Genomic DNA, 25,460 nt, shown 5'->3' with positions numbered 1-25,460 from the left:
GTCCTTCACTCTTGAAGAGAACCACAATGACAGCCCTATGCTAGAGTCAAGTTACGGTGTGTCTGACTGAGGATAATCAGACCTGTATGCGCTCAGAAGGGTCTACCCCAAGTGGGGCACAAATCGTCTATGTGAACATCTGCAGTGGATTCTCTAAATTTGTATATCTTGCTTTTGCTTTGAGCTACTTCAATTCTGCTTTGCTCATAGAGTACAGCACCTTCTCTGATAAGAGCATGGGAAAGGCTCCTTGCAAACAAGTGATGGGTTGGTCAGGGACTTCAAGGAAGACAGGAGATGAAGAGAGAGAGAGAGAGAGAGAGTTCTAGGCATGGGGCAATGGGGTGGAGGAAAGCCAGTAAAAATTCTTAGAGTTTGAAGATGAAGTGTCCAAGGAACAGAAAGTAGGGTGATGTCCTTGTATCTTAGAGTATATGGAGGGGTGTAGGGGCAAGAAGACTGGAAATGTAGAAGGAGTCAGGTTATGAAGGACTTTAAAAGCCAAACAGAGGGTTTGATCAAACATAAAGTTTGATCCTGCAGGTGAGAGGAAACCACTGGAGTTTACTGACACGTAGTCAGTCCCGCACTTTAAGAAGATCAGCTTGAAAGCAGAGGAGAGGATAGATTGGAGTTGGCGACAGAAAAGGCAAAGAGACCAACCAGCAAGCTTTGGCAATAGTCTAGGCTTGAGGTGATGAGAACCTGTACAAGAATGGTATCTTTATAGATAAGGTCTCACTTCTCACAATCAGAGCTGTCAAAAAGCAAGGTGGGCTTCCTCTGGAGGGAGGGAATCTTCCCCTCTTTGCCTTCTTTCAAGCAGAGACCGTTGGCAATGGATTGGCATGTATTGGCGTGTTGTGGCATGTGATCACTTTTGGGGATTTCAGTCAGTTATTCAATCAACGAGCCATGTCAGAGGAGAAAAGAGAGTATATAGATATGTTGTGAAAGTAGAAATTATGGGACTTGGAAACAAATTGGATATTTGAGATGAGAGAAGGAGGAGTTGAGCACACCACCTAGGTTGGGACTAAGAGGATGGTGTTGCCTTGACAGTAATTTGAGAAGCTTACAAGAAGGAGAGTTTGGGGGACAGAGAGATAATAATTTCACTTCTGGACTTGCCAAGCTTTGATGTCTACCTTGTATCCAGTTTGAGATGTCTGACTGGCAGGTGGAGATGCAAGATTGGAGGTCAGAAGTTAAATACATCTGAGAATTATTTGCCTAGAGATGATGGTTGAATCCAACCAAGTTGATGAGATTATCAAACAAAACATATGAGAGGGTCTACAACAGAACCTTAGGGGACACCCACAGTGGGCAGGCATGACCTGGCTGAAGATCCAGCAAAGAGGACCAAGAAGGAATGATCAGACAGACAAAAGGACAGAAGAAATCAAGATCTCAAAAACCTAGAGAGAAGGGAATCGAGAGTGTCAAAGGCTGCAAAGAGGTCATGAAGGGTGAATGCCATTCAATTAGGCAATTAAGAGATCATTAATAATTTTGAAGAGAGCAGTTTCATACGATAAAATTCAGTGAGTCTTCCATTTAAGTTCAAAAAAGTCAGCTTCACAAATACAAGATGGGGAAGGCATGGTTACATAGCAATTTGTCTAAAAAAGATACCAGGATTCTGGTGGACCTTAAACTCAATATGAGTTGTAGTTATATAGTCATTTTCAGTGATGTCTGACTCTTTGTGAAGCCATTTGGGGTTTTCTTGGCAAAGATACTGGAGTAGTTTTCCATTTCTTTCTCCAGCTCAGTTTACAGATGAGGCAAACAAGTGTCTTGTCCAGAGTCACATAGCTAATAAATTTCTGAGGCCAGATTTGCACTCAGGTCTTCCTGACTCCAGGCCCAGTATTCTGTCCACTGTGTCACCTAGCTGCCCTATATCATGTGATATAATGATGTGACATGCTTGAAAAGCTAATATTGTTATGGGTGAGGTTAAGAAAGACATAGCTTCCATGCATAAATATAGGTCCTCTCCACTCTGCCCTAATCAGATTACATCTGGAGAAAATGTGGCCCCATTCTTGGCACCTTAGTTTAAGGACATTAATAAGAGGAAGAACATTTCCCTTTTATTCTCATTCTTTTTTCACATGACTAATGTGGAAATATGTTTAATGTAATTGTACATGTAGAGCCTATATTGAATTGCTTGCTGTCTTGGGGAGAGAGAAGGAGAGGGAGAGAAGGAGAAAAAAATTTGGAACTCAAAATCTTATAAAACTGAATGTTGAAAGTTATCTTTACATGCAATTGGGAAAAAAATATTAAGTGGGGAAAAAATATAAAGAACATCCAAGAGAGGGCAACTAGGACAGGGAAGGATTGGTTTGAAGGAACTGGAGAAGACCTGTGGGGAACATGAGAGCCATCTTCAAACATCTCTGGTAGAAAAGGTTCAGATTAGGATTTTTGACCCTAGAGGGCAGACCCAGGAGCCATGAAAGGAAGTTACAAAGAGGCTGATGTAAGTTTTCTAGAAAGAAAATTTCCTAAACGATAGCTGATATTGATATAGCACCAAGGTTTGCAAAGCACTTTATAGATGAGGTCTCACTTCTCACAATCAGAGCTGTCCAAAAGCGGAGTGAGCTTCCTCTGGAAGGAGGGAATCTCCCCTTCTTTGCCCTCTTTCAAGCAGAGGCTGGTTGGCATGTTGTGGCATGTGATCACTTTTGGGGATTTCAGTCAGTTGAATAATCAACAAGCATATATTAAGCACTTGCTATGTGCCAAGCACTGTGCTGGGCACTGGAGATGCCAAGAAAGGTAAAAAGTAACCCCTGCCTTTGAGAAGCTCATGATCTACAAAGTGAGACAATATGTAAATGACCATGTTCATTCAGAGTCTACACAATGTAAATGGAAGGTCATCTCAGAGAGGATGGAAGGTACTAACATAGGGGAGGGGATGAAGACCCAGGAAAGGCTTCTTGAAGCAAGTGGGCTTTGCCACAGAAGACAGGTCATACCCATTCTGGGTATGATGGACAGCCAGTGGAAAGGCATCAAGTTGGGAGATGGAGTGTCATGTGTGGGAGGCAACAAGTAACTCAGCAGTGCTGAACTGTAGATTACTTACAAGGTGTAAGAAGACAGGAATGGTGGGAAGAGGACAGACTGAGAAGGATTTAATGATGGAGGATCTTCTATGTGATCCACAAGGTAAGAGGGGGCCACTGGAGTTTATTGAATAGAGTGACTTTAGGAAAATCACTTTGGCAGTTGAGCAGAGGGTGAACTGGAATGAAGAAAGACTTGAGGTAGGGAGGCTGACTAGAAGTCTATTGTAATGGCATCCATGCAATGGAGAAGGAACTGCATCACAGTGAGGATGGTCTAATGAGAGAAAAAAGGCAATGTTTACTGGGGGTGTTGAGAAGGAAGAAACAACAGGACTTAGTAACAGATTGGGTGCAAGTGAGTATTCGAGGATGCCAAGATTGTAATGTAGGGGTGCAAAGGAATGGGCTGGACTAAGTAGCCTTTTGGGGTCCTTGCCAAATGAAAATTCTGTGATTGTGCTTTCCTCCTCCATACAAAGAAAGGATTTGGCATATGTACTCTCTAAGACCTCTTTCAAGTCCAAGAGTAACCCTCAGTAGTTCCTGTAGATGCAGTCAGAGCTGAACCGAACCTTAGACGTCCTTGAGCCAAACCCAGTTGTTTCACAAAGTGGGAAAATGGAATTCAGAGAAGGGACAATCTATTTAAGAGTACTACCTCTTTGGGAAGTCCATTACACTTTGGGACAACTCTAATTATGATAGAAATGGGACACAGGTATAGATTCCCAATCCTACTACACCCCACAGTCATTTACACTGAAACAGGGGGGCACCACAATCCTCCCGTAAGTGGTGACCAAATTACCAGACTGGGGGTAGAGTTTCAGAGTTGAGCCCAAGGGTCATATCCAGTGACTCTGCTTCTGTTGCTACAAAGGAAAAACAGTTAGATGTGGTATCTGAGGAGCTGGGTTTGAATCTAGGCACTGCTATTTACTTGTAAATATGTACCCTTTGGCAAATCATCTAACTGCTTTCTCTGTGCCTCACTTTCCTCTTTTAAGGTCCATTCCAGCTCCAAAAGTCTAGGATTTCATGGTCACGTCATCTATGACTTGGCTGTCTGCCCTCCTCCCACCCCAGTCCCCCAAGAACCTTTGTCTCCAGTGCCCACACTATGGCTGGCCTCCTCAGGGGAGCTGGCTTCCTGTCCAGCTCATCATCCAGCCTGCAGTCATGTACCACACAGATATCCATGAGATTCATTTCGGATCTTGCCCATTTCTCCTTCCCACATGGTCTGCAGGCACCAGCCTGCTGGTACTCTATGTGTCTACACACTAGTCTGTGAGTGTGGGAGCTACAAATAACCCCAAACAGAAACACTGCCTAAAAATAACCCTAAGTCACTCGGATTTCATTCAGTGACAATTCTAATTTATTACATAGGGGAAGAAAATGAATTCTAGGGCTTTCTCCACCCCACCCCCCCTTCCCAGGTTTGGAAATACTGCAGAAGAAAAATTCCACTGTGTTATTCCTTACAATCCCCCAAAAACCTGATTTACATATTGCAAAAGGTGAAATATGTCCCATACCTCCTGACCTAGCAAGCCAGGGGCTGCTTGCTGGTTCACTTTATTGTGTATTCTAAAGCCTGAGACTAATCTGGAAAAGGCAACACTTCATCCCCATGAGACCAGCTACCTTCTTCCTCATGGCCTGAGCCATGCCTGGGCTGTTCTCCATTACCTAACTGTGCCCTGGCCTGCCCTGGAAGGCTTTGCCCAGGCTGGCATATCTGGATATGTGATTCCATAGTTTAACTCTGTCCCCATAAATCCCCAGACAGGATCAGCTCAAACTGACTAAGGAAAGTGGTCCATTTGGAAAGACAGACCTCTGCTCTACCCTACCCTTATTGTAACAATGCCGGTCAGTGCCCTTGGTTCTAGGGGTATTGAGAAGCCTCCTAAGCTTGTTGCACAATCACTGGCCATTGTTCTGGAGGTGGGCTCCGAATCACTGTGTCCTGAAATAATCTGCATTTTAATGTCCCATGCAGTCAATTAAATCATGCTGTGCAAATGCAGAGCAGAGGAGAAAGAAGGGAAACAGGAATTTCTTCTTTTCCTTGTTCATCATCATAAAGATTGTTATTAGGTGTAAAAAAAAGGCTCACAAAACAAAAGTTCCTCCTCTCTAGGGGGTGATCTAATAAGAGTCATTGGATGCTATTTTTAACAGCCATAAAGCCTCATGATGAATGTTAAAGGAGCCGTCGTGATAGAGTGCATCGTGGGAAAGCTGCAGTACATGAGGATGATCTGTTAGACTCAAGTGGGCTTAGAGGCCAAGACTAGCAATCCTGCCACCCAGAGATGCCAAGGGAGGAAAAGGATTCTGGTCTACCCTTTTGTCTCTCAAACGGGTGAGCAACCATTCAAGGACATAGACTATAAGCTGCTTGAGGGCAAGTGTCATTTTTGCCTTTGTACAATGCCTGGGCAGCCAAGAGATGCTTCATAAATGTTTATTAAATAACTAACAGATAAACCAACAGTCTATCCTCGGATCCTGAATATATACTTTTAAAAGAATGACTATATCCCAAGGGATTAGTTTGCATTCCTAAAAAGTCTCTGGCCTAAGAATCCTTTCTGTGATCTGTCTTCCATGCAGTGAGGCCACTCTTCACCAGGGTCAATGGAGGAAGGTCATATTGGGGCACTCCCTGGACAGCACTAGGTCAGGAAATGCCTAGGGTATGCCTGCTGGCAAGACCTGCTTTGACATGTGGTCTGCTCTCTCTACCATCCAACAGGGAAGAGGGGAAGAGGGGGTATCCTTCCTAGGTCAGAAAGAAAAGCTACAGAAAAGTGCTAGGCATCAGATGTAACATGCATCACTGAACATTAAGCCATGCTGTATTGGGGTAGGGTGAGGAGAGGGCAGGGACACTGACCTATGATCTAATTGATGTAGGGAGCTTCCTATACAGAATCTCCCTTTACCAATGTAGAATGGCCACCTCTCTGCAAAATACAGTCTTAGAAAGTTGTCTAGGACAACTCTCTAACACTGATAGGTTAAATTACTTAAATTACAGATTTCACCTTGACAAGTTAAATTATTTGCCCAAAGTCCACAACCTATGTATGTCAGAAACAGAATTTGAACCTAGACCTTGACAACTCAAAAACTGGCCATGTATATACAACATTGCACTGCCTCATTATCCATAGAGATCTTAAGTGTTCTTAGCCAAATATGTAAAAGACAAGATATTTGCTTATACAGTTGGCAAAGCAAGTCTATCCTTGGGAGACCTAGCTGTCCAATGTTGGTTCTCTTAGAGAGGGCAGGTTGTTAGCACATCATCTCCTCTATGACATTTAAAATTGTAAATGTACCCAGAGGCTATTGTGTGATAAATTCAATAAATAATTCTGCTATAACCTTGCAAATCCCCAACCAGACACCAGCAATTCTCTTGGAACAGGAGTGGTTTCAATAAAATCAATTTTCACCAAAATGTTTATGGAGAATTCGAGGGAAGAAAAAAGAAACAAGACCTGGGAACACAGAAAACCCAGAATTGTTTTCACCAGAGATGATCCACATGGAGGCAAGGAAATTCAATTTGCAGAATAAAGGAAGATGGTGGAGTCCTTACCTCCACACCCTGGACCTTCAGTTTCATGTGGTCCTCTCTGGTAGTTTTCCCATCTTTCCTCTTTTTCCAGCAATATCCATCTTTCCTATATTTCACCTTCTTCCTGTTGTAAAGGATCATGGAGCCATTCTGTGGTCTGAAAACAATAAACAGTTAAGTTACCATGAGATGCTGGCAGGGGAGGGGAGGAAATTTATGAAGAAAGATATTGTAGCCCAGTAAAAGTCTCTACAGAAAAGCAATATTCTATATTTGCTGGGACATAATTTTTCACCTTTTATTGTAGCTCCCTGGATTAACCATGTTTTATGGCAGGCAAAAAAAAATTTGCTTGTGGATTTCGTACCTAATGAATTAAATGTGTCGATGATGGGCTTAAGAAACATCCTCTTAGTAATACCCACCGTCTAATCAAGATATATGAGCCTGGGTCTGAGCTATGGGCTGAAAAGTAAGCAAAACAGAGAACGAAAGAGAAAGAGGCCAGAGGTATTTTTGGCAGCCAGTAATATCTTATCTCCCAGAGAAGGATTTTCTACACATCTTTTAATCCATCAACCCGTATTAGGAAATAAATAAATTGAACACTGAAGCTAGATGACGGTGTTAAGGGAAGGCCAACAGGAAAGGTAGTCATCTGGCACAAACACCCCCTGATTCATTGTGTGCATTTAGATTACCACTAGATAAGAAATAACATTTTCCACCCTTCTTCCTAGCAAGTTGAAGTGCCTGATTCTTTCCCATTTAGGCTTCAGTTGTCAGAAGCCTGGTATATCTGGGGGTAAATACGGCTGCCCGGGACCATCATTAGTATCTGGTCCCTACAAACCCATACTTCAAGAAAATCATTTTCCCGGTGGCCCTGGTCAAGAGCAAGACTTTAGTTCTAGATTTCTTTTTTTTCTTTTTGCATTTTTTAGACAAAAACATCCCTAAATTTACTAAAAAGAGACCATGCATCACCCACAGACAGCACTACTGTAGATGGTTACAAAAATTTACAGTTTAACATTAGTCACAGTAATTTGGCTCTGGAACAGCGTGGATGGAGGGAAATAAAATATGGAGCCAGATGAGGGACAAAAGCCGAGATCAACAATTTCCACAGTCAAATTTTAGCAGGTGACAGCTGAACCACGGCCGGAGATTGAATAACCAAAGCAAATAAGTAAAGGAGAATGGGGGGAGGAGAAGCGAATGGAGAGAGAGTCAGAAAGGAAAAAGCTTATGACCTGGGCCAGAGTTCCATAGATTTTCCATGATCTCACTCTACCTGTGTGTAAATAGATTATAGAATTATAGAATCTCAGAGATGGAAGGGACCTCAAGAGACTAAGTTACCATAGTTAGGAAGGTGGTACAGTAGATAGAGTGCTAGACTTGGAGTCAGAAAGACCTGAATTCAAATCCTGCTTACTAGCTGTGTGACCCTGGGAGAGTGACACCCACCTCCCAGGATTGTTGTAAGACTCAAATGCCATAATGCATGCAAATTGCTTCGAAAACTTTACTAGCTATGATCATTAGTCAAACCTGGATCTAAGAATCCTCTCTCCATCATCCCTAATAAGGAGTCTCTGTCCAGTCTTTGCTTAAAGATTATCAATGAAGGTAGAAACCATTACACCTGGGGTGGTTCATTTTGCTTTTGAATAGCTCCAAAGGCAATGACATGTTTGTCAACATTTTCCTGAAGCCTAAATATGACTCTTCTCAAGGTCTGTCCATTGCCCCTGCAGGGTTCTGCACCCTAGAATTAAGAAGAATAAGGCTTCAACCACTCAAATATAGCTATCATGCCTCCTACCTCCAACCCTTTTTCTTCAACCTGTTAAAAATTCTCACTTCTTTCCATGGATACTCAGGTGACATGACCTTGAGGCCCATCACCAACCTGACTGCTGTCCTCTAGAAAACTTCCCAATTTAGTAACATTCTTCTTAAACAGTACCCCTCAGAACTGAACTCAAGACTCCAAATGTGACCCAACTAGGGCAATGTATATCTGTTAGTGTTGATATCCTTGGTGCCTAGTACAACGACTGGCATACAGCAGATGCTTAATAAATTATTGCTGGCTGATCGATTGACTGCCTATATGAAACATGGCGATTGAAAGTGAATACAACAACTCAGGTCTGGAACATAAAATGTGCAAAATTAACCTTGGGGCTTCTAGCTAACCACATGTGGGTGACTGTACTTTGGTGGCATGCCATGGGAGGTCTTTTGGTCCTTCTCTGGCCTTCTGAATGCAGCACAGGGAGCGAGGTGTTTCATCCCTTTTAAAGGAAAGAAGTATTCTTCCTTCAACACTCTAGGTGACATGATGGGAGAGGGGGCAGGGAAGAGGAAGAATCTATCTCCCACCATGGCCACCAAGTGACCATGAGTGTGTGACAGTTTCAGCTCATGACTTGGCTAGTTGATCCTGATCCTGGGTCCCTGGATGCCTTTTTTTTCCTATTTGTGTTTCCTTTCTAGAATAAGTGACAAAACATCATTCTCAAAATGGATATGTCCCAGTTTAAAGGTGACCTTGTGAGTTGGAAAGGCACTGAGTTGTCAGGCAAAACTGATTGGTAGCAAAGGAAATTGAATGACCACTGGCAGGAGAATGGGTTTAACTTCTATCTTGGATTGGCCAAAGACATGGACCAGGGAAATTGAGGTCACATGGACAATAAGTGGCAAAGTCAAGATTTGGACTCTGGTTCTAAGAGTCCAAATCCAGTACGTACTCTTTCCATGACATCATGTTGTCTCTGGTTTCTAAGCAACCCTGGAGATGGGGGAGGGAGGCAACTAACCCTCAGAGGAACTAGGAACAGAGAAACTCAGTTTCTTTTTTTTAACCTCCATCTCTAAACAATGAACCATCTAAGAAGTAAGGAAATAAATGCTTTCTTTGATTAATCTTCCATTTTCAGCAAGGGAAAAAATATGCCAGTAAGATGGCAGCTAATCACAGCTCCCTTCCCCCCCCCCCCCATGGTGTCAACCAGCAGTGTTAGGAAGACTAAACAGTGATTCCATTGGGAATGACAGTCTCTCTACAGTGACTCCCAACACTTCATTGTTCTCTGATCAACCTGCAATTGGCTTGTGTCACTGCAGGATGGCACCTCCTTTTGTGTGATCCTCCCCTAAGTCGAGTACAGACAAAAACAATCGGGACCCAACCGTGAACACCTGTCACAACTCTGTCATCTGACATCACTCATCTCTTGCTTCAAGGAGACTGATATTTTTTTAAGCCACACTTGTTTTCTGGGGCCTTGAAGGCTTGCAAGCTGGGGATGGGATGTACCAAGAGCCTACCTTTCTCTCAGCTCATATTTTGCTATGGCTCCTGATCACCCTACAGAGCACAAACTGATGTTTGTGGAGACAAAAAAACCTCTTAACCCAGCTCATTCATTGGGAAGTCCAATGCCTATAATCTATCCCATTTAGACATAAAGAAAATACATAAGTCTGTCCAGAGTAGACTGTCCCTGTACTGCCTACAGTTGTTCCCATAAAGAATACCCCAAAGATATGATGGTCTGAAGGGAGCAGAGCAAAATAATGCTGATATCTTAGAGTGGACCACAGACCCATTATTATGGTACCACCCTGAAGAAACCATCACTAGTAGAAGGGCCAATTTATTTGTATCCAGGTCCTTACAAACTAAAATATGACTTATGTTTCCCTTTTCTGAAATCCCATCAATCAATCAGCAAGGATATATTAAGCAGCTACTACTACATCTAGTATCTGCCAAGCATGGTGCAAGGCACTAGGGATACAAATCCAAAGAATGAAACAATCCCTACTCTCAAAGAGTTCTCTCTCCCTCCCTCCCTCTCTCTCCCTCTCTCTCTCTCTCTCTCTCTCTCTCTCTCTCTCCGTATATATGTGTATATATATATGGATGCATATATATACACATACATACAGAACATATGCACATATACACATATAAACATATGTACATATAAATAAATACAAATTAGATACAAGGGAGTTAAGGAGGGAGGGCACTAGCAATTAAAAGGATCGTTAAGATTTCATTTGGATTAGAAGGTGGTACTTCTATCTAACTTCCTACTATCTATCCACACATATTCTATAAGTATAAATGCATATATCTATATTCTATATTGAGAGAGAAAGAAAGGGAGGGAGGGAGGGAGGGAGGAAGGGAGGAGGAAAGAAAGACAGAAAGATCTCTTTTGGCATAGCAGTTTCATGAGGACAGGAACTGTTTAGCATTTGTCTTTTTAGCATCCAGTCTTAATAAAGTGCCTAACATATAGTAGGTGTAAATGCTATTGCAGTTAACCGACTAAACTCTAGTACTATTATGAATATCTGTGATCAGCTAGGTGGCGCAGTGGATAGAGCACTGGGCCTGGAATAAGACCTGAGTTCAAATCTGACCTCAGATGTTTACTAAATGTGTGACCCTAGGTAAGTCACTTAACCCTGTGCACTTCAGTTTCCTCCTCTGTAAACTGAGCTGAAGAAAGAAATGGTAAACGACTCTAGTATATTTGCAAAGACAACCCTGAATGGACTCACGAAGAGTCGGGGATGACTGAAAAACACTTGATAATAACAAAATCTCACCAAAGCAGGTGCTCCTTCCAGAGATCCCCTTGTGACTCATCCATATCTTCCAGAAGGATACCATAGACAGTCCCTCCAACATTCTCAAATTCTCTTGTTATCACACAGAAAACAATGGAATGATGCAGATTTGATCATTCCTCTTACTGTATACCTGGCCCATTTCTTCCCCCTGGTTCATACATTCCCTTGAAAACCTCCTTTACACTACTTAGGAGAATCCCTCATTGGTCACCAGAGAGCTCTTCGTTGGTGATACTAGCTGCTCATACCCACCATGCACCTCTCCATTATTCTTTAAGAGATCCTCAACTTCAGGTCTTTGAATATGATCGTGCTTCATGACCATTCAATAGCACCTTTGCAAAATTATTTCAGAGAGAAGACTCCAAAATAATGTAAATAAATCATTGAAGAGACAGCCGTTCAGACAAGGCTCTTGATATCATTAAGCAACATGATCTCACCATAGATATAAAGTGAAATGCTGAAGTACTGCTGAAATTATAAACTACATGACTGTGATTAGAAAATACTTTCGCATGGGTAACCTACTCCATGCCATTCCAAGAATGACCCCATCACCCAAGACTTTGGCAGGACACAACCCCAGAGGGAATTTAGGAGTGAAGCTTAAGCAGCTGTAATAAAGGCAATCATCATTTTAAGTGGCTTTAAATGGCGGTAATGAGCAGTCTAATAATATTTAATCTGACTCTCTGATTTTATTAGAATTTCGCTCTTCTCTGTCCCTTGGTATATCAGAGGAAGATCCTTCCCACAATTTGATGGTGCGGGATAAAGCAAAAGTAACTCATCTGCCTTGGAAGACAATCAAATCACCACCAAGAGGCAAAGGGAGAGAGAATGGCTTGCACTGCCAGTAATATACTTCCAAAGTTAAAACAAAGCTAGGGTTACAAGGAGAGGAAGAATAAATGGAGGGTTGCTGCCTTCAGAGAAATAAAAAACTGACCCCAGAGGGATGGTTGTGGGTAGACATTTAATGTTTCATCACTGCCTGAAAGGCAGCAGATTCATCTTTGTAAAATGAGAAAATAAAAGGGGAAGCTAAAAACAGAAATCACAGAGGGCAAGTATGGTCTAAAAGCATTTATTAAACACCTACTATGTGCCAATCAAAGGGGGAAGATCAGGCAATCAGATATTCTGCCTTCCTGGGATTCCTGGGCCTTCTTTGCCTAAAGCACAGATAAAAAAGGGATACTCTTCCATACAAAGACTCCTTGACCAACCCGAATAGGACATCCCAAAGGTTAAGGCAATCCTCTAGTCTGAGGATAATAGAAGTAATAAATCAACAAACATTTAGAAAGTACCTAGTATGTACAGACTTTACTTCCTCCTTCTCCTTGCAGTCAGGTAGTTTTCTCACCTATCCCTACACTTCCAGCTCCCCTTCTTTTTGAACTGTCTCATAAATAATGTAAGATCCTTGAGGGCAAGGAATGTCTTGCTTATTTGTATACCTGGCAGTTCAAATCAACAAGTCAGCAATCTTTTGTTAAGGGACTACTATGGACGAAGTACTATACTAAGGATTGGTAACTGGAAAGAAAGCAAAAATAGTCCTCCCCTCAAGGAGTTTATATTCCAATATGACATAGTAAGTGCTTAATAAATACTGCATCCATCCATCTATCCATCTATCTGTGCGCACACACACATACTCTGTCTGGCAGTCTATCAATCTGTCTTTTCTTCTGTCAGTCTGTCTGGATATGTTAGCCAGTTGAAAAACTCCAGCTTGCATGTGCCTATTTTTATATGGAAGCTAAGAATAATATTTACATATTTTTGAAAAGTTTAATTGTATCAAAACTTTTTAAACCATTCTTATCTCATAGACGACACAAAAGAGGCAACAAGTGGCAGATTTTTAAAAAATGAAACAGTTACTATCGTCCATGAGTTTTCATTCTATAGAGAGATAGTAGGCATATCTATAGTCAATACTGACAAAATATTGGTTTATTTTTTTCCAGACTTAGGGTTTGATTGGTGTCCTAATGGGACATTTCTGCTACCATTGTACAATTGGTACTTTTTCTGAAATTTATATACAAAAGAAATGTTAATTTGATGAGAGGAAAGTACTAGAGGTTTGGAGGATCAGGAAAGGTTTTGTGTAGATGGAGCTTAAGCTGAATTTTGAAGGAAACTTGGAATTATAAGAGGTGCAAGTGATGAGAAAATGCATTCAAGGCATGAGGGTCAGCCAGTGCAAAGACATGGAGATGGGAGATGTCGGATTGTTTGTGAAAAACAGCAAGGAGAGGTTGACCAAAATCTGAGAACTGTCATAGAATGAGGCCAGAAAGATAATTGATGGCCAGGTTGCACTAGACTCTACCTCATCCTGAGTCTTTTCACTGACTTCCTTCAACCTCATCCTGGTCTTGGTTTCTTGGTCATCTTGTGAGCAGATTCTAAGATAAGTCAGCCAGGTTCATAAGGTGGTGCAGTGGATAGAGCACCAGATCCTGGAGTCAGGATGACCAGAGTTCAAATCTGACCTCAGACACTTACTAGCTATGTGACCCTAGACAAAGGACACTCTCAAGGTCTCTCTTAAGAACTTTGGATTTGACCGTGCAACATAGGAGACACTGGCACAGGACCGCTCAGCATGATGTGCCCACATAAGAAAAGGTGCTGCTCTATGAGCAAAGCAGAATTGAGACAGCACAAAGTAAATGCAGGATGTGCAAATTTGGGATATTCACCCCAAATATTCACATGGACTGTCTGTGCCCAACCTGTGGTAAAGCATTTCGAGCTCATATTGGTCTGATCAGCCACAGTCAGACACACTGAAATTTCACTTTGCATTGGTGATATCATTTTGGTCCTCTTTGAAGATGAAGGACAACAACCAACCAACCAACAGACCCCGGACAAGTCACTTCACCCTGTTTGCCTTAATTTCCTCATCTGTACACTGAGTTGAAGAAGGAAATGACAAACCACTCCAGTATCTTTGCCAAGAAAAACCCCAAATGGGGTCCCAAAGACTCAGACACAATTGACCAATGGCTAAAGGCAAGGTTCACAGAGTCATCAAATCTCATGGTTGGACAGGATCTTGGATGTTGGCCAGTCAATCTTCTTCCCCAGTCCAGGAATCTTATCTTCAGTATCTTTGATGAAGCTGTTAATATTAGCTATAGTTTATCATTACAGCTAGGATTTACACAAAGATTTAAAGTCTGTAAAATACTTTGCACAAATTATTTCATTTGTTCCTCACAACAACCCTGGGAGGAAGGTCCTAGGATTACACCCATTTCACAGACATGAAAACTAAGCTCAGAAAAATTAAGCCACTTGCCCAGACTCTTGCAGGTAGTGTCTCAATCAGAATTTGAACTCAGGTCTCTCTGACTCTAAGTCCAGCTCTTTATCCCAAGCTGGTCCTCATGTCTAAAAAGTTCTCCCTCCTTATCTCTGCCTGCTGGTTCCTCTGGTTTCCTTTAAGTCTCAAGTAAAATCCCATCTTCTGCAGGAAACCTATCCCAACCTCTCTTAATTTTTATGCCTTTCCTCTCTTATTCCTTTTATCCCATATATAGCTTGTTTGTACACATTAATTTCCCTCTCCCCAGTACTGCTGGCTCCTTGAAGGCAGGGAACGTCGTTTCCTTTTGTTTCCATTCCTAGGGCTTAACACAGGGCCTGGCACACAATCGGTCTCTAAGCACTTCCAGAGACCAGGGAATTTGGCTCACTCCAAATGGGGAAGGTCATGTTTATTAAGAAAACATTTTTCTTTCTACTATTCCTCCCTTGTGTAATGACCACACTTCACTTGGTATATATTTATTTGTTTGGGAATGTGATCTCTCCTATCACATGGTAAGCTACTCGAAGGCTACTTTCTTTGACCTAGTATGGGACCTTGCTCACAGTCGCTGAGTCTAAACATTGTTTGTTGAACCCCAAACCCTGCTTAATCCTGTTGGAGTATAAGAGGAAAAGCTCTGGAATCGGAATCTCAGAATCTGGGTTTGAATCCCACATCTATCACTTGCTATTTACGTATTCTTGAATACATAATCGCGTCATTGCTTTGAGTCTCAGTTTCCTCATTTGTAATGTAAAAGAATGAAGCTAGATCAGTCCTAATATCCCTTTCATTTGAATAAAAGCTTTCTTATTTTGTTTCATTTTGTCGCTGCTCATTGTCAGGAAATGCCATGGCAAGAAAACGACCAAAATGTCTACCACGCTTTTGACCCAGAGATCTCACTGCTAGATGTGTATCTCAAGGAGGTCAAAGAAAGGCCCCAGATACACCAAATTATTTATAGTAGGCATTTTTTTATAGTAGCAAAGAACTGAAAACCAAGCACATACTTATCTATTGGGGAATGGCTAAATATATTGTCATACATGAATAGGACAGAATATTGTCATGTCACAAAATGACAATGCTCATGAAGTACACAGGGAGACATGAAAAAATTTATATGAATTGATGCAAAGTAAAGGAAGTAGAATCAAGAAAAGAATGCACTCGATGACGATAGCAACATAAATGGAAAGAAAAACAGCAAAGACCTCTTGCCAATCCCCCCTAACAAAGGGCAAAACCAATGAACTTGAGTCCCAATATTATTGTTCCTCTTCTGGATTAACAAGTAGAGATGGCCACAGAAGGGTTAATCATGCTGAACATTTTGACATTTTAATCACCCCAAAGACAAGGTATAAGAATGCACTTCTCTTACTTCTTTGCAGAAATAGGGGACTGTGGGTATATAATACAGTATATACTATCAGACTGATAGTAATAATAGCTGGTATTTATAAAGCACTTTAAAGTTTGCAACATACTTTTACAAATATCATCTCATCTGAGCTCCACAGTAGTCCTGAGAGGTAGGTGCTACAATTATCCTCATTTTTCCAGTTGAGGAAATTGAGGCAAATGGAGGTGAAATGACTTGCTCAGGGTCACACAGCTAGGAAATGACAGAAAAATAAATAAATTCAGGTCTTCCTTACTCCACTCATTGTGTCACCCAGCTGTTGGGTAGTTGTATTCAGCTGCCTCTTTTCTCTTTTATATTCTTGTTATAAAAAAGATGACTCAAAGTGGAGGGAGGAGGAGACATAATGAAATGAAAGACGTGAAAATAAAGAATATTTATAATTTTTTTAAAAAGAAATTTAAGAATATAAGTTCCTTGAGATCAGGGACTGAATTTTATTTTTTTCTTTATATCCCTAGTGCTTAGGATGGTACCTTTCACATAGTATGCATTTAGCACATGTTTGCTGAATTTAATTGAATTTTAGTTTCCAAACTTATCAGCTTACCATCTGCTGCATCTATCTATCTATCCATCCATCCATCTATCCATCATCTATCTATACACACACATATATAGTATGTAGTATGGATATATATCTGTACAGTGGATATACATTTATATACACACACACATATACATATGTATATTGTTTATATATGTGTGTGTGTGTTTGTGTATGTGTGTATGCATGCATGTATGTATGTATACTCTTGCTCCCAGTAGAACATAATCTCCTTGAGGGAAGAACTCCTTTTTGTTTTATTTCATTAGATCTCCAGCATCTAGCATGGTTCCTGGCATACTTTAGGCACTTAACAAATGCCGATTGGTTTGGATTCCATTGGGTCATAGTAGTCCTCAGCCCAACCCTCCTAACAAAAGGCAAAACCAATGAACTTGAGTCCCAATAATATTGTTTCTCTCCTGGGTTAACAGGTAGAGACAGATATAGAATGGCTAATAAACCCTGACGTGGGGGTGTGAGGAAGGGTGAGAAGGGAAGGCAGAGGGGAAAAAGTGATAAGGGGCTTGAGCTTCCATCAATAGGATAATCAGGCACTGAATAATTGAGAATCCTAAGTAGACTCCTGCGTTCATTCCTCCCCCACTTGGGGATGAAATGTGTTCTGCAAATTGAAGTAATTTTTTAGAAAATCTTTTTTTCTTTCACAGTCACACCACAGAGGGCAATTATTTTGAGAATAATAGCCAAAGACCAAGAGGCCATATCATTCTTGAGGTTTTTCTGTAAATATGAAATTGGGATTTATGGCATGAAATGAAGTTGAATTAAGGACTAGGTGAAGAAAGAGTAAGGAGAGGCCCTTCCCCTCCCTCCATGATGACCAGGTCCAACATCAGGAAATCAATGTCCCTACAAATAGGACTGTTTTACGGCACCCCCCGCCACCAGAACACCAACATTCCCTAGCACTTAACTGATCATTTCCAGAAATTCTACAACCACATAAAATTCCTTGTGGACAATCGATATCCAGTCTCCTATTCCAGAGATTCATGGGCCTCCTCAGGGTGTGTTCTTTTGCAAATCCATTTCCCTGAGCCTTGGCCTCCCCATAATAAACTCTGTTAGAGTTGACTGGTTGTTGCTCCCTTGGATTCATAGGTCTTGTTACCTCGCTGCTTCCCTTTAAAGGAAAGATGGATGCCCCAACTGTTGACCTGATTAAATCAACAATATTTGGATGGCCTATAAATGGGTGAAAAGGCTCTATACAGAGCTCCGCTCTTCAGAACTTGGCACCTTCCACCCACCAGTTGAGCTAAGATCAATGGCTGTGGAAGCCTTGTGTTGGAAATTCACCATTCCCCAGTATTTATGGCCCCAGTGGGTTTTGGCTGCCTCCACCCTCTTCCTCCTAATGACAGAAAATAGAGGGCCTGGATTCTAAGCAAAGATGGCCAGTTCCAAGCAACTTCAACTTTCTAAGAGTCTTTTCCAGCCAAACCTACCCCAAAGAGGTAAAACTAGTCATTAGAGAAAGAGAGGGGCTTGGTTTCCAGTTTTCACTCTACTATGATTGGGCCTGCATCTTCCTTGATCACAGTCCCAAATCCAAGGGAGCAATGCTTTATTTCTTGTCCTTGGCAGAGTATCCAAGGCAAGAGATAGTGAATAAATACAGAGTGTTATTCATACCCTGAGTAGCTGATTTGCAGATTGTAAAGGACCCTCCAACATTAAGTCCCATTCAGAGCTTAAGAAAGGCATGAAACCTGGAGTGACCTATTCTCAAGAAAAAGATCACATAGTCTGAGGACTGACATAGACCTAGTAACGTGATCCATTGGGAGAGATTCAGAGCTTCAAAGCAAAGAAGAGGAACCTGCTAGAGGGGCTGGCTACAAGGTCTAGTTCTTGGGGAGAGGACTGAGCATGGCACCTGCCACTTAGATAGAACACAGACTTCAGAGCTAAGACTCTACAGGAAGAAAATGAAGGAGTCTCCTGTTAACTCCAGATTAAGGATTCTCACTCTTCTGGAGAAAGAAAGCAAAAGTAGCAGTTAAGGAACCTAAGGGCCAGTGTCAGGCTTACTTCAGACTGCAGAGGAGGATTGCATGTCCTGGAACCACAGGCAGTCATTGTTTTGGAAGTGGGAACTGATTGGAAGACAAATCCCATCCCTTCCACCACCCAAGTCTAAAGAAGAAAAATTGTTGAAAGAGTCACCAAGAGCAAAGATCTCCAAAGAAAGAGATGGAAATGATTCTTCTCGGTTCTGCTTCAAAGTCCAGTGGTTTCTCTTGACTCTGTGGCCAGTCATCTTTAGCACAACTCCCAGCCTTCAGAACCAATCAGGAGTTGCTATATTCTCTCAAAAAGGGATGTTATCTTCCAGCAAGGGGCCAGGGCACACTCTTAACTTCACAGGAGATGCCCCAAGTAAGTAAATCAGGGGCATCCTGAGCACCTCCTTTATACTAGGGTCCTAGATTTATCCTTGGAAAGGATCTTAGATGCATTCTCTCCCTCCAAAGAACCTTTCATCCCTTACTATTTTTCCTTATATATTGACTTTCTAATCTCTCCAAAATGAGATGATCAAATTAAGGGACTTCTAAATTATATTTCCTTGAATAGGATGACCATATTCACCAGCTCACATTTATACAACACTTTAAAAGGCATTTTACATAAAAAACTCATTTGACCCTCACAATAATACCAAATGGGACAGATTGGAAACCTATATCCTCTAATTCAAAATCCAACATCCTTTTCCACTGCCCCACACTGAGAGCTGGAATGTTTTGATTGGTTGATTGTTGTTCGGTTGGTCGACAGGTTGGTTGGCTTGACTTTTTGTCCCCAGAACCTAGTGCAGTGCCTGATATACAGTAGGTACTCAATAAATGCTTGTTGGATTGGAGAAATTCAATTGGATTGTCCCAATTAACAGAGCCTCCAGGTAGTTTTAGCACTCAGAGGAAGAATCAGCCTTTTGGGAGACATTTTTGTAAAAAGGATGCATAATTTGGTCTTGATATAAATTGTTCCCATATTTCTTTTCCTCATTGCAAATTGGACTGGGGGTGGGGGAATCTGGCAAAGGAATGTGTCCAGTGCTTATCTCCCTCACACACAAACAAAGCTTAGAGAAAGAAATTGATGGTTACAGCAAGGCTGAGCTGATGGAGAGCTGATAGGAACCCCAAGAAGGCATAATTGCCAGTCCAAACCTTCACTAAAGAACTTGCTTACAAACTCTCCTGCTGGCATTTCCATCTTGATTCTTACTGGGTCCTTGAGATTATAGGGGAGGAGGAGATCACTAGTGGGGAGAGAGTTGAGACCAGGCACCAAGAACTCCACTCCTTCCAGAGTCACCCTCATATGACTCACCCCCATATGACCTAGTGTATATCAGCACAAGACGCAAAGCCCAGCCTGGACTGCAATTTGACAGATAGGAAAACCAATTGCTCTCTATATATGTATATTTCCATTTGGAGCCATAGAAATAATGAGAACAAACAAGGTAACAGCAATTTGCACTATTTGATTAGCTCCAACTTGGGCTTTCGAGCCCTCATCTTCTTTTCATTAAAATATAAGGAAATTGAACATCATAAAATAGGCTTCTTTTAAGGGAAAAAAACCTGCATTGATTGGCGAGTCTAAAGACCCCAATAATCTGTAAGCCATTTACTATGTTACTGGCTCTCTTGCTGTTTTATGTGTTTGCTCTACAAATACTCTCACACAAGGAGAAGCCTGGAGCTCCTGAGAGACAGTGACTGTGGGTTCATTAATGGGATAATAACAACGTTTTCATTTTTCTGAATAAAAGTCATTCCCGGTCTTTTCTAAAAAATGAGGGAAAAAATAGCAAATAGTCCTTGTGACAATTAGGGGACTCAGCAGTTTTTTTCCCTTAATGGAAGGGAAAATTTCCTAACATGGAAAGATGTCCAGACATAGGCTGCCAAAGGAGGGCATGGGTTCTCCCTCCTTGAAAAGTCCTAAAACAGAGGCTGGTTGTGTTGTAAAGGGGAATCTTGTCTGGGCGTGGAATGGACCCAATAGCATGGGAAGTCCCTTCTAATTCTGACATTCTGTGGTTCTATGAATTAGAGCAGTTTCAGAATGGAATGGGATGCCTTAGCATTCCCCTTCACGGGTGGTCTTCTGGACTGGCTGACCTTTGAGGTTTCTTCCAACTCTAAAAAGAGAATCTTTGGTCCAGTGTAAAAAACACTGTGACCATAGGACCTGTGTTCAAATTCTATTCCTGATGCTTCCTATCTGTGTGCTCTGAGACAAGTCACTTCATCTCCCTGGGCCTCAGTTTACTCATCTATAAAATTAGGGGTAGACCAGATAGCTTCTGAGGTCCCTCTTAACTCTATATCTGGGATTCTAGGACCCCAGGCTCAAAGGAGAATGAACTATCCTAGAAGTCATGAGTTTCCCCTTCAAGCGAAGGTTGGATGACCACTCCTCAGGTGCAACATACAGGGAATCCTTTAGCTACACATTGAATCAGTACCCTGAGGGCAATGCTCTGAGGTTCTGTGAGTTCTTCCACATCTGTGGGCTCTTCTCATCTTAACACCATTCAACCATTTATCTGGTCTCTTCTTTCTAATTCCAAAGACACCAAGGTCTGCCTTGTTCGACTGATTACCGTTCATACTGGTACAAACACATGGAGGGTTCATGTTGACTTTCATCTTATTTCATTGGCAGAAAACTATTTTTTGTCAGTATGTCTCTGGGAGCCTCTTGATGTGAAACTTACATGTAAGTGAAATAAGTGGTGGCCTGTAGGGGGCGTTCTTGGAGGTGGGCTTTGTTGTCGTCCCTCTCCAGAAATAAATCCCCCAACTGGCTGCCATGCCAGAAATTTCAACTTTAAAGATCCATGTCAGTTCAGGAATGAATGTCATTTCTAGGCAGCTGTCTCTTCAAATGCTAATACCCCCAGGGAAAAAACACCTTTTGCCATTATCTGCACTTAACACCTTCTTGTGAATTGGTTTATCGGATCACTTTCTTGGTGACAGCTGGCTGGAAACAACTCAGTATTAGGAAAGAGGAGTTTTGATTTGTTGGAATATGGGAATGAGGGAGTGGAGAAGAGAGGCACAGAAATGGGAATTGGAAAAGCAGGCTGCCATTACTTTGACCATCCCTGATGGTGACCAGAATATAGAAGTGATAGCCCCAAGAGGTTTCACACCACCAACTTCAAAAAGGTGCTTTCCTAGTTGATGTGACAAGATGAATTCATTTTAAGATAGATGTGCTCTCTTCTATACACCCCCACTCGGAGATCACCAAGTCAAATCAATTCAACAAAAATATATTAAACCCCCATGTGAAAGGAAAACTGCTAAGCCCTAGAGATACTGAGACAAAAATAAAGTAGTCCCTGTTCTCATGGCTCTTACATTGTTTTGGACACAACACATATAGAAATAAGCTCATGTATGAGAGACAGAAACAGATGGGGAGAGAGAAGTGGAGGAGAGAAGGGGGTAGGTGGAGGGAAGGGAGAAAGAAAAAGTAAGAGACAGAGAGACAGACAGAAACAAAGGAGAGAGAAAGAGATAGAGACTGAGACAGACAGACACAGGGGTGGAGGAGAGAAATTCCTGAGGACAGGATCAGCAAAGGTCTTTTGAAAAAGCTGATGCCCATGTTATGTTTTGAATCTGTTGAATCTTGGAGGATCCTTCTAATTCGAGAATTCTGTGACTTTGTGAAGGGAACTAGGGACCACTGCAGAACTGAGTGTTTGAAAGAAAAATTGAAGTCTGCAGTGGAAGGGCCCATCATCAAAAACTGCATCCCATCTCCTGGCACCTAGCAGGTGCTGGGTGCTACCTCTCCGTGGAAAAAATGGTCTTGCTTCGTTAGAGCAAAATGCCTTTTTAATGGCTCAGCTCCAAAAAGGCGTCTCCCATAAATGTCACAATTACACAAGATTCCTTAAAATGTTGATATAATGAATGGAAAGGGATGGGAAATTTGCACCTCTTCACAAACAAACTTCAAGTATCAAAAGGCAGAAACTAGGCTGTACTTACTGGTGATTACAAATTGCAGGTGCCAGATCACTCTTCTTAGTCTTAAACATAAAATTATTGTTAGGGGCCATTGACTAGCCAATGGATGGTAGCTAAAAAGAAAACATTTTCAAGAACTCTTCATTCAGTTTGCTAGTTTGAGCAGTATGGCCATAAGCCTACCAGCAATGCTCCAAACACAACATTCTATCTCCCTTGCATTGACCAGGAGGGCAACAAGCATTTATTTTAGAACATGTCAGGAACTGTCCAAAGTATTGAGGATACAAGCAAAAAGGAAAATGGTTCCTGACCTCAAGGAATTTATATTCTATCAGGAAAAGAAAACACATAAAAAGAAGCAGAAATGGGGAAGGGGTACACAAGAGGGGTCATGGTGCTGAAGTCCAGAGAGTCAGAATTACATCCAGAAGGGGAATGAAGCATGATTGGCCTGGGCCTGTCCCCAAAATGGTAATCCCAGAAGGAACTAATGGGGGAAGGGACCTGGCATTGGCTGTCCTTCCTGCCGGAAAGGTTCTCCTTTTGAAATCCTTAGCTCTTCATTAGGGTTTAGCTCAAATAAAAACACAAGGCTTAGATTTTTAATTTCATTAGTCTATAAGATCATAGATTTAGAACTGGTAGGGAACTTTTGTTGTTGTTCAGTCATTTCAGTCATGTCTGACTATTCCTGACCCCTTTTGGAGTTTTCTTGGCAGAAATACTGGAGTGGTTTGCCATTTCCTTCTCCAGCTCATTTTACAGATGAGGAAAGTGAGGCAAACAGAGTGACATGACTTACTCAGGGTCACACAGCTAGTAAGTATCTGAAGCCAGATTTGAACTCAGGAAGATGAGTCTTCCTGACCCCAACTCCAGTGCTCTGTCCACTGTGCCACCTAGATATGGACCCTAGAGGCCGTTAAGTCCAATCACCTCATTTTACAGATGAAGAAACTGAGGAATGAAGAGATTATATAACTTAACCAGCTAGTAAGTGTCATAGGTAGGATTTGAACCGAGGTCTTCCTGGCTCCCAGTTTAGTACACTATACACTATACTTCTTTGGTGCTTTTTATACCACCTCAGAAATTAGTTTGTATTCAGTATATCTCTAACAACCACCATCCCTCTATAGCCCCCATATGGTGAGAATCTGTTTTATTTTTGACTTCGAATCCCCAGCCCCTAGCACAATACCAGAAACAACCAGAGTATAAGCAACTTGAAGGCAGGAATGGCAGTTTATTATCTTTTATTTAGCACATAACATGGCACCTTTCCCACAGTAAGCTACATTGAATACATTTTTGCATTGAAGTTAATGCAGGGAGAGGTGGGGGGATACCTCAGGTAGAATTTGTGGCCTGGTCTCCACTATTCAGGTATACTTTCCCCCTTTTGTAGATGAGAAAACTATGCCTTAGAGTGTTTCACCAAAAATAAAATCCTAATCTCACTTCCCTTCCTTACTCTGCCATTCCCTAGCTCTGTCTCCTCTCCCTTTCCCCTTCTGTCTAGTTTACAGATTACATTTTCCAGGGAAGAAAATAAAGGCCCAAAAGGCCAGGAAAGTGAGTGAGGATCAAATGCATTTTCCCCTCCAGGATGAAAGGAACAGGAAACCAACTGAATAACACACCCATTGGAAAGAAGAAGGAACCTCCAGGATCTCACTTCTGCCACACTCATTGTTGGCAGAATCACCGGGCACTCCCCATCTCCAAGAAACTCACCCAAAGCCATGAGGGGTCCTAGTCCTGAAACATCCCCCCCCCCCCCATGCTCAGCAAAAAGCCCAGAAGACAGACAGGGGGAGGGCAGGGCATTTCTGTAGGTCCTCATCGTCACATCCCAATACTGCTAGTTTATTAATAATCTAATGTAAATCTGAAGAAAAATTAATGTGACATCTCCTAGCAGTGGGAACTAAACATCTCAATGTGATGGTCTGTTCTGGCTGTCATTTATCATTAGCAGGCACTGTGAGCCAGGCTCCCCACATTCTAGTGGGAGTTCTTGAAACAATACAGTGGGGGAAATTATCTCCTTCGTTCAATTATTCTGGATTTTTTTTACCTATGAGATAAACTTTGCCTTGGGGGGAAAAAAGGAAAGAAAAAAAGGATCTATTTTTCTCCTTTCCACTTGAAATCAATTTGTTCTCAAGGAGACAAGGCAATATTCATTTCTCGGGAAGGAAATACACTAAAGACCAACAAATGAAGCCGTCCTGATGGAAACTTCCTCCGATCAAATGTAGGGAAATCTCTTAATGGATTTTGTTTTGCTTTTCCATGATACATAAATGTGGTAGCAAAAAGATGCTGCAGGTGCCATGACAAAGGGTGAGTTTCGTCAACGAGGAACAGTTGTATTTCCAGCCACATTTTCTAAGTAGTCAGGCTGAAAACCCTTAATATGCACTCGTGTGGATTAAAATAGGACTGGTCACTTTAGAAACTGTTCTTACACACCCCCTCCCCTCCCTGCCCCCAAAATAAAAGGTACTTTTGATTCTAGCTTCTGCCTCTAAAAAAGAATCAGCCAAGTCTGTTGAAATGGCAACCTAACAGCAGGTTCAGACAGATGTGAAGGTAATTGGGCCAATACAGGTCAGCTGAGGAAAGCCTGGGAGTCTCTTACACCTGGAAGGATCAAACTACCTGGTCAGCAGCTGTGCACCCAGTACCTGAAGGAGAAACCCCTCCTTTTGCTACAAGGTTCCAAAGAGTCAAAGGTGGAGG

At 41.8% G+C, this 25,460-nt stretch overlaps 1 protein-coding gene across 1 annotated transcript in view; it reads right to left on the bottom strand.

The window, feature by feature from the left end:
* LOC140504140 (calmodulin-binding transcription activator 1-like) overlaps positions 1-25,460 on the bottom strand; it is a 1,000,289-nt gene that overhangs the window by 710,819 nt on the left and 264,010 nt on the right. Inside the window, exon 3 of the mRNA XM_072608745.1 lies at positions 6,715-6,850. Coding sequence (XP_072464846.1) covers positions 6,715-6,834 — 120 coding nt within the window. The 5' untranslated portion in view covers positions 6,835-6,850. The remainder of the gene's footprint in view (positions 1-6,714; positions 6,851-25,460) is intronic.

Source organism: Notamacropus eugenii, chromosome 5 (assembly GCF_028372415.1).
Source record: "Notamacropus eugenii isolate mMacEug1 chromosome 5, mMacEug1.pri_v2, whole genome shotgun sequence".
Lineage (NCBI taxonomy): Eukaryota > Metazoa > Chordata > Mammalia > Diprotodontia > Macropodidae > Notamacropus > Notamacropus eugenii.
The sequence above is the reverse complement of the archived record's forward strand: the minus strand, read 5'-3'. Positions and strand labels throughout refer to the sequence as shown.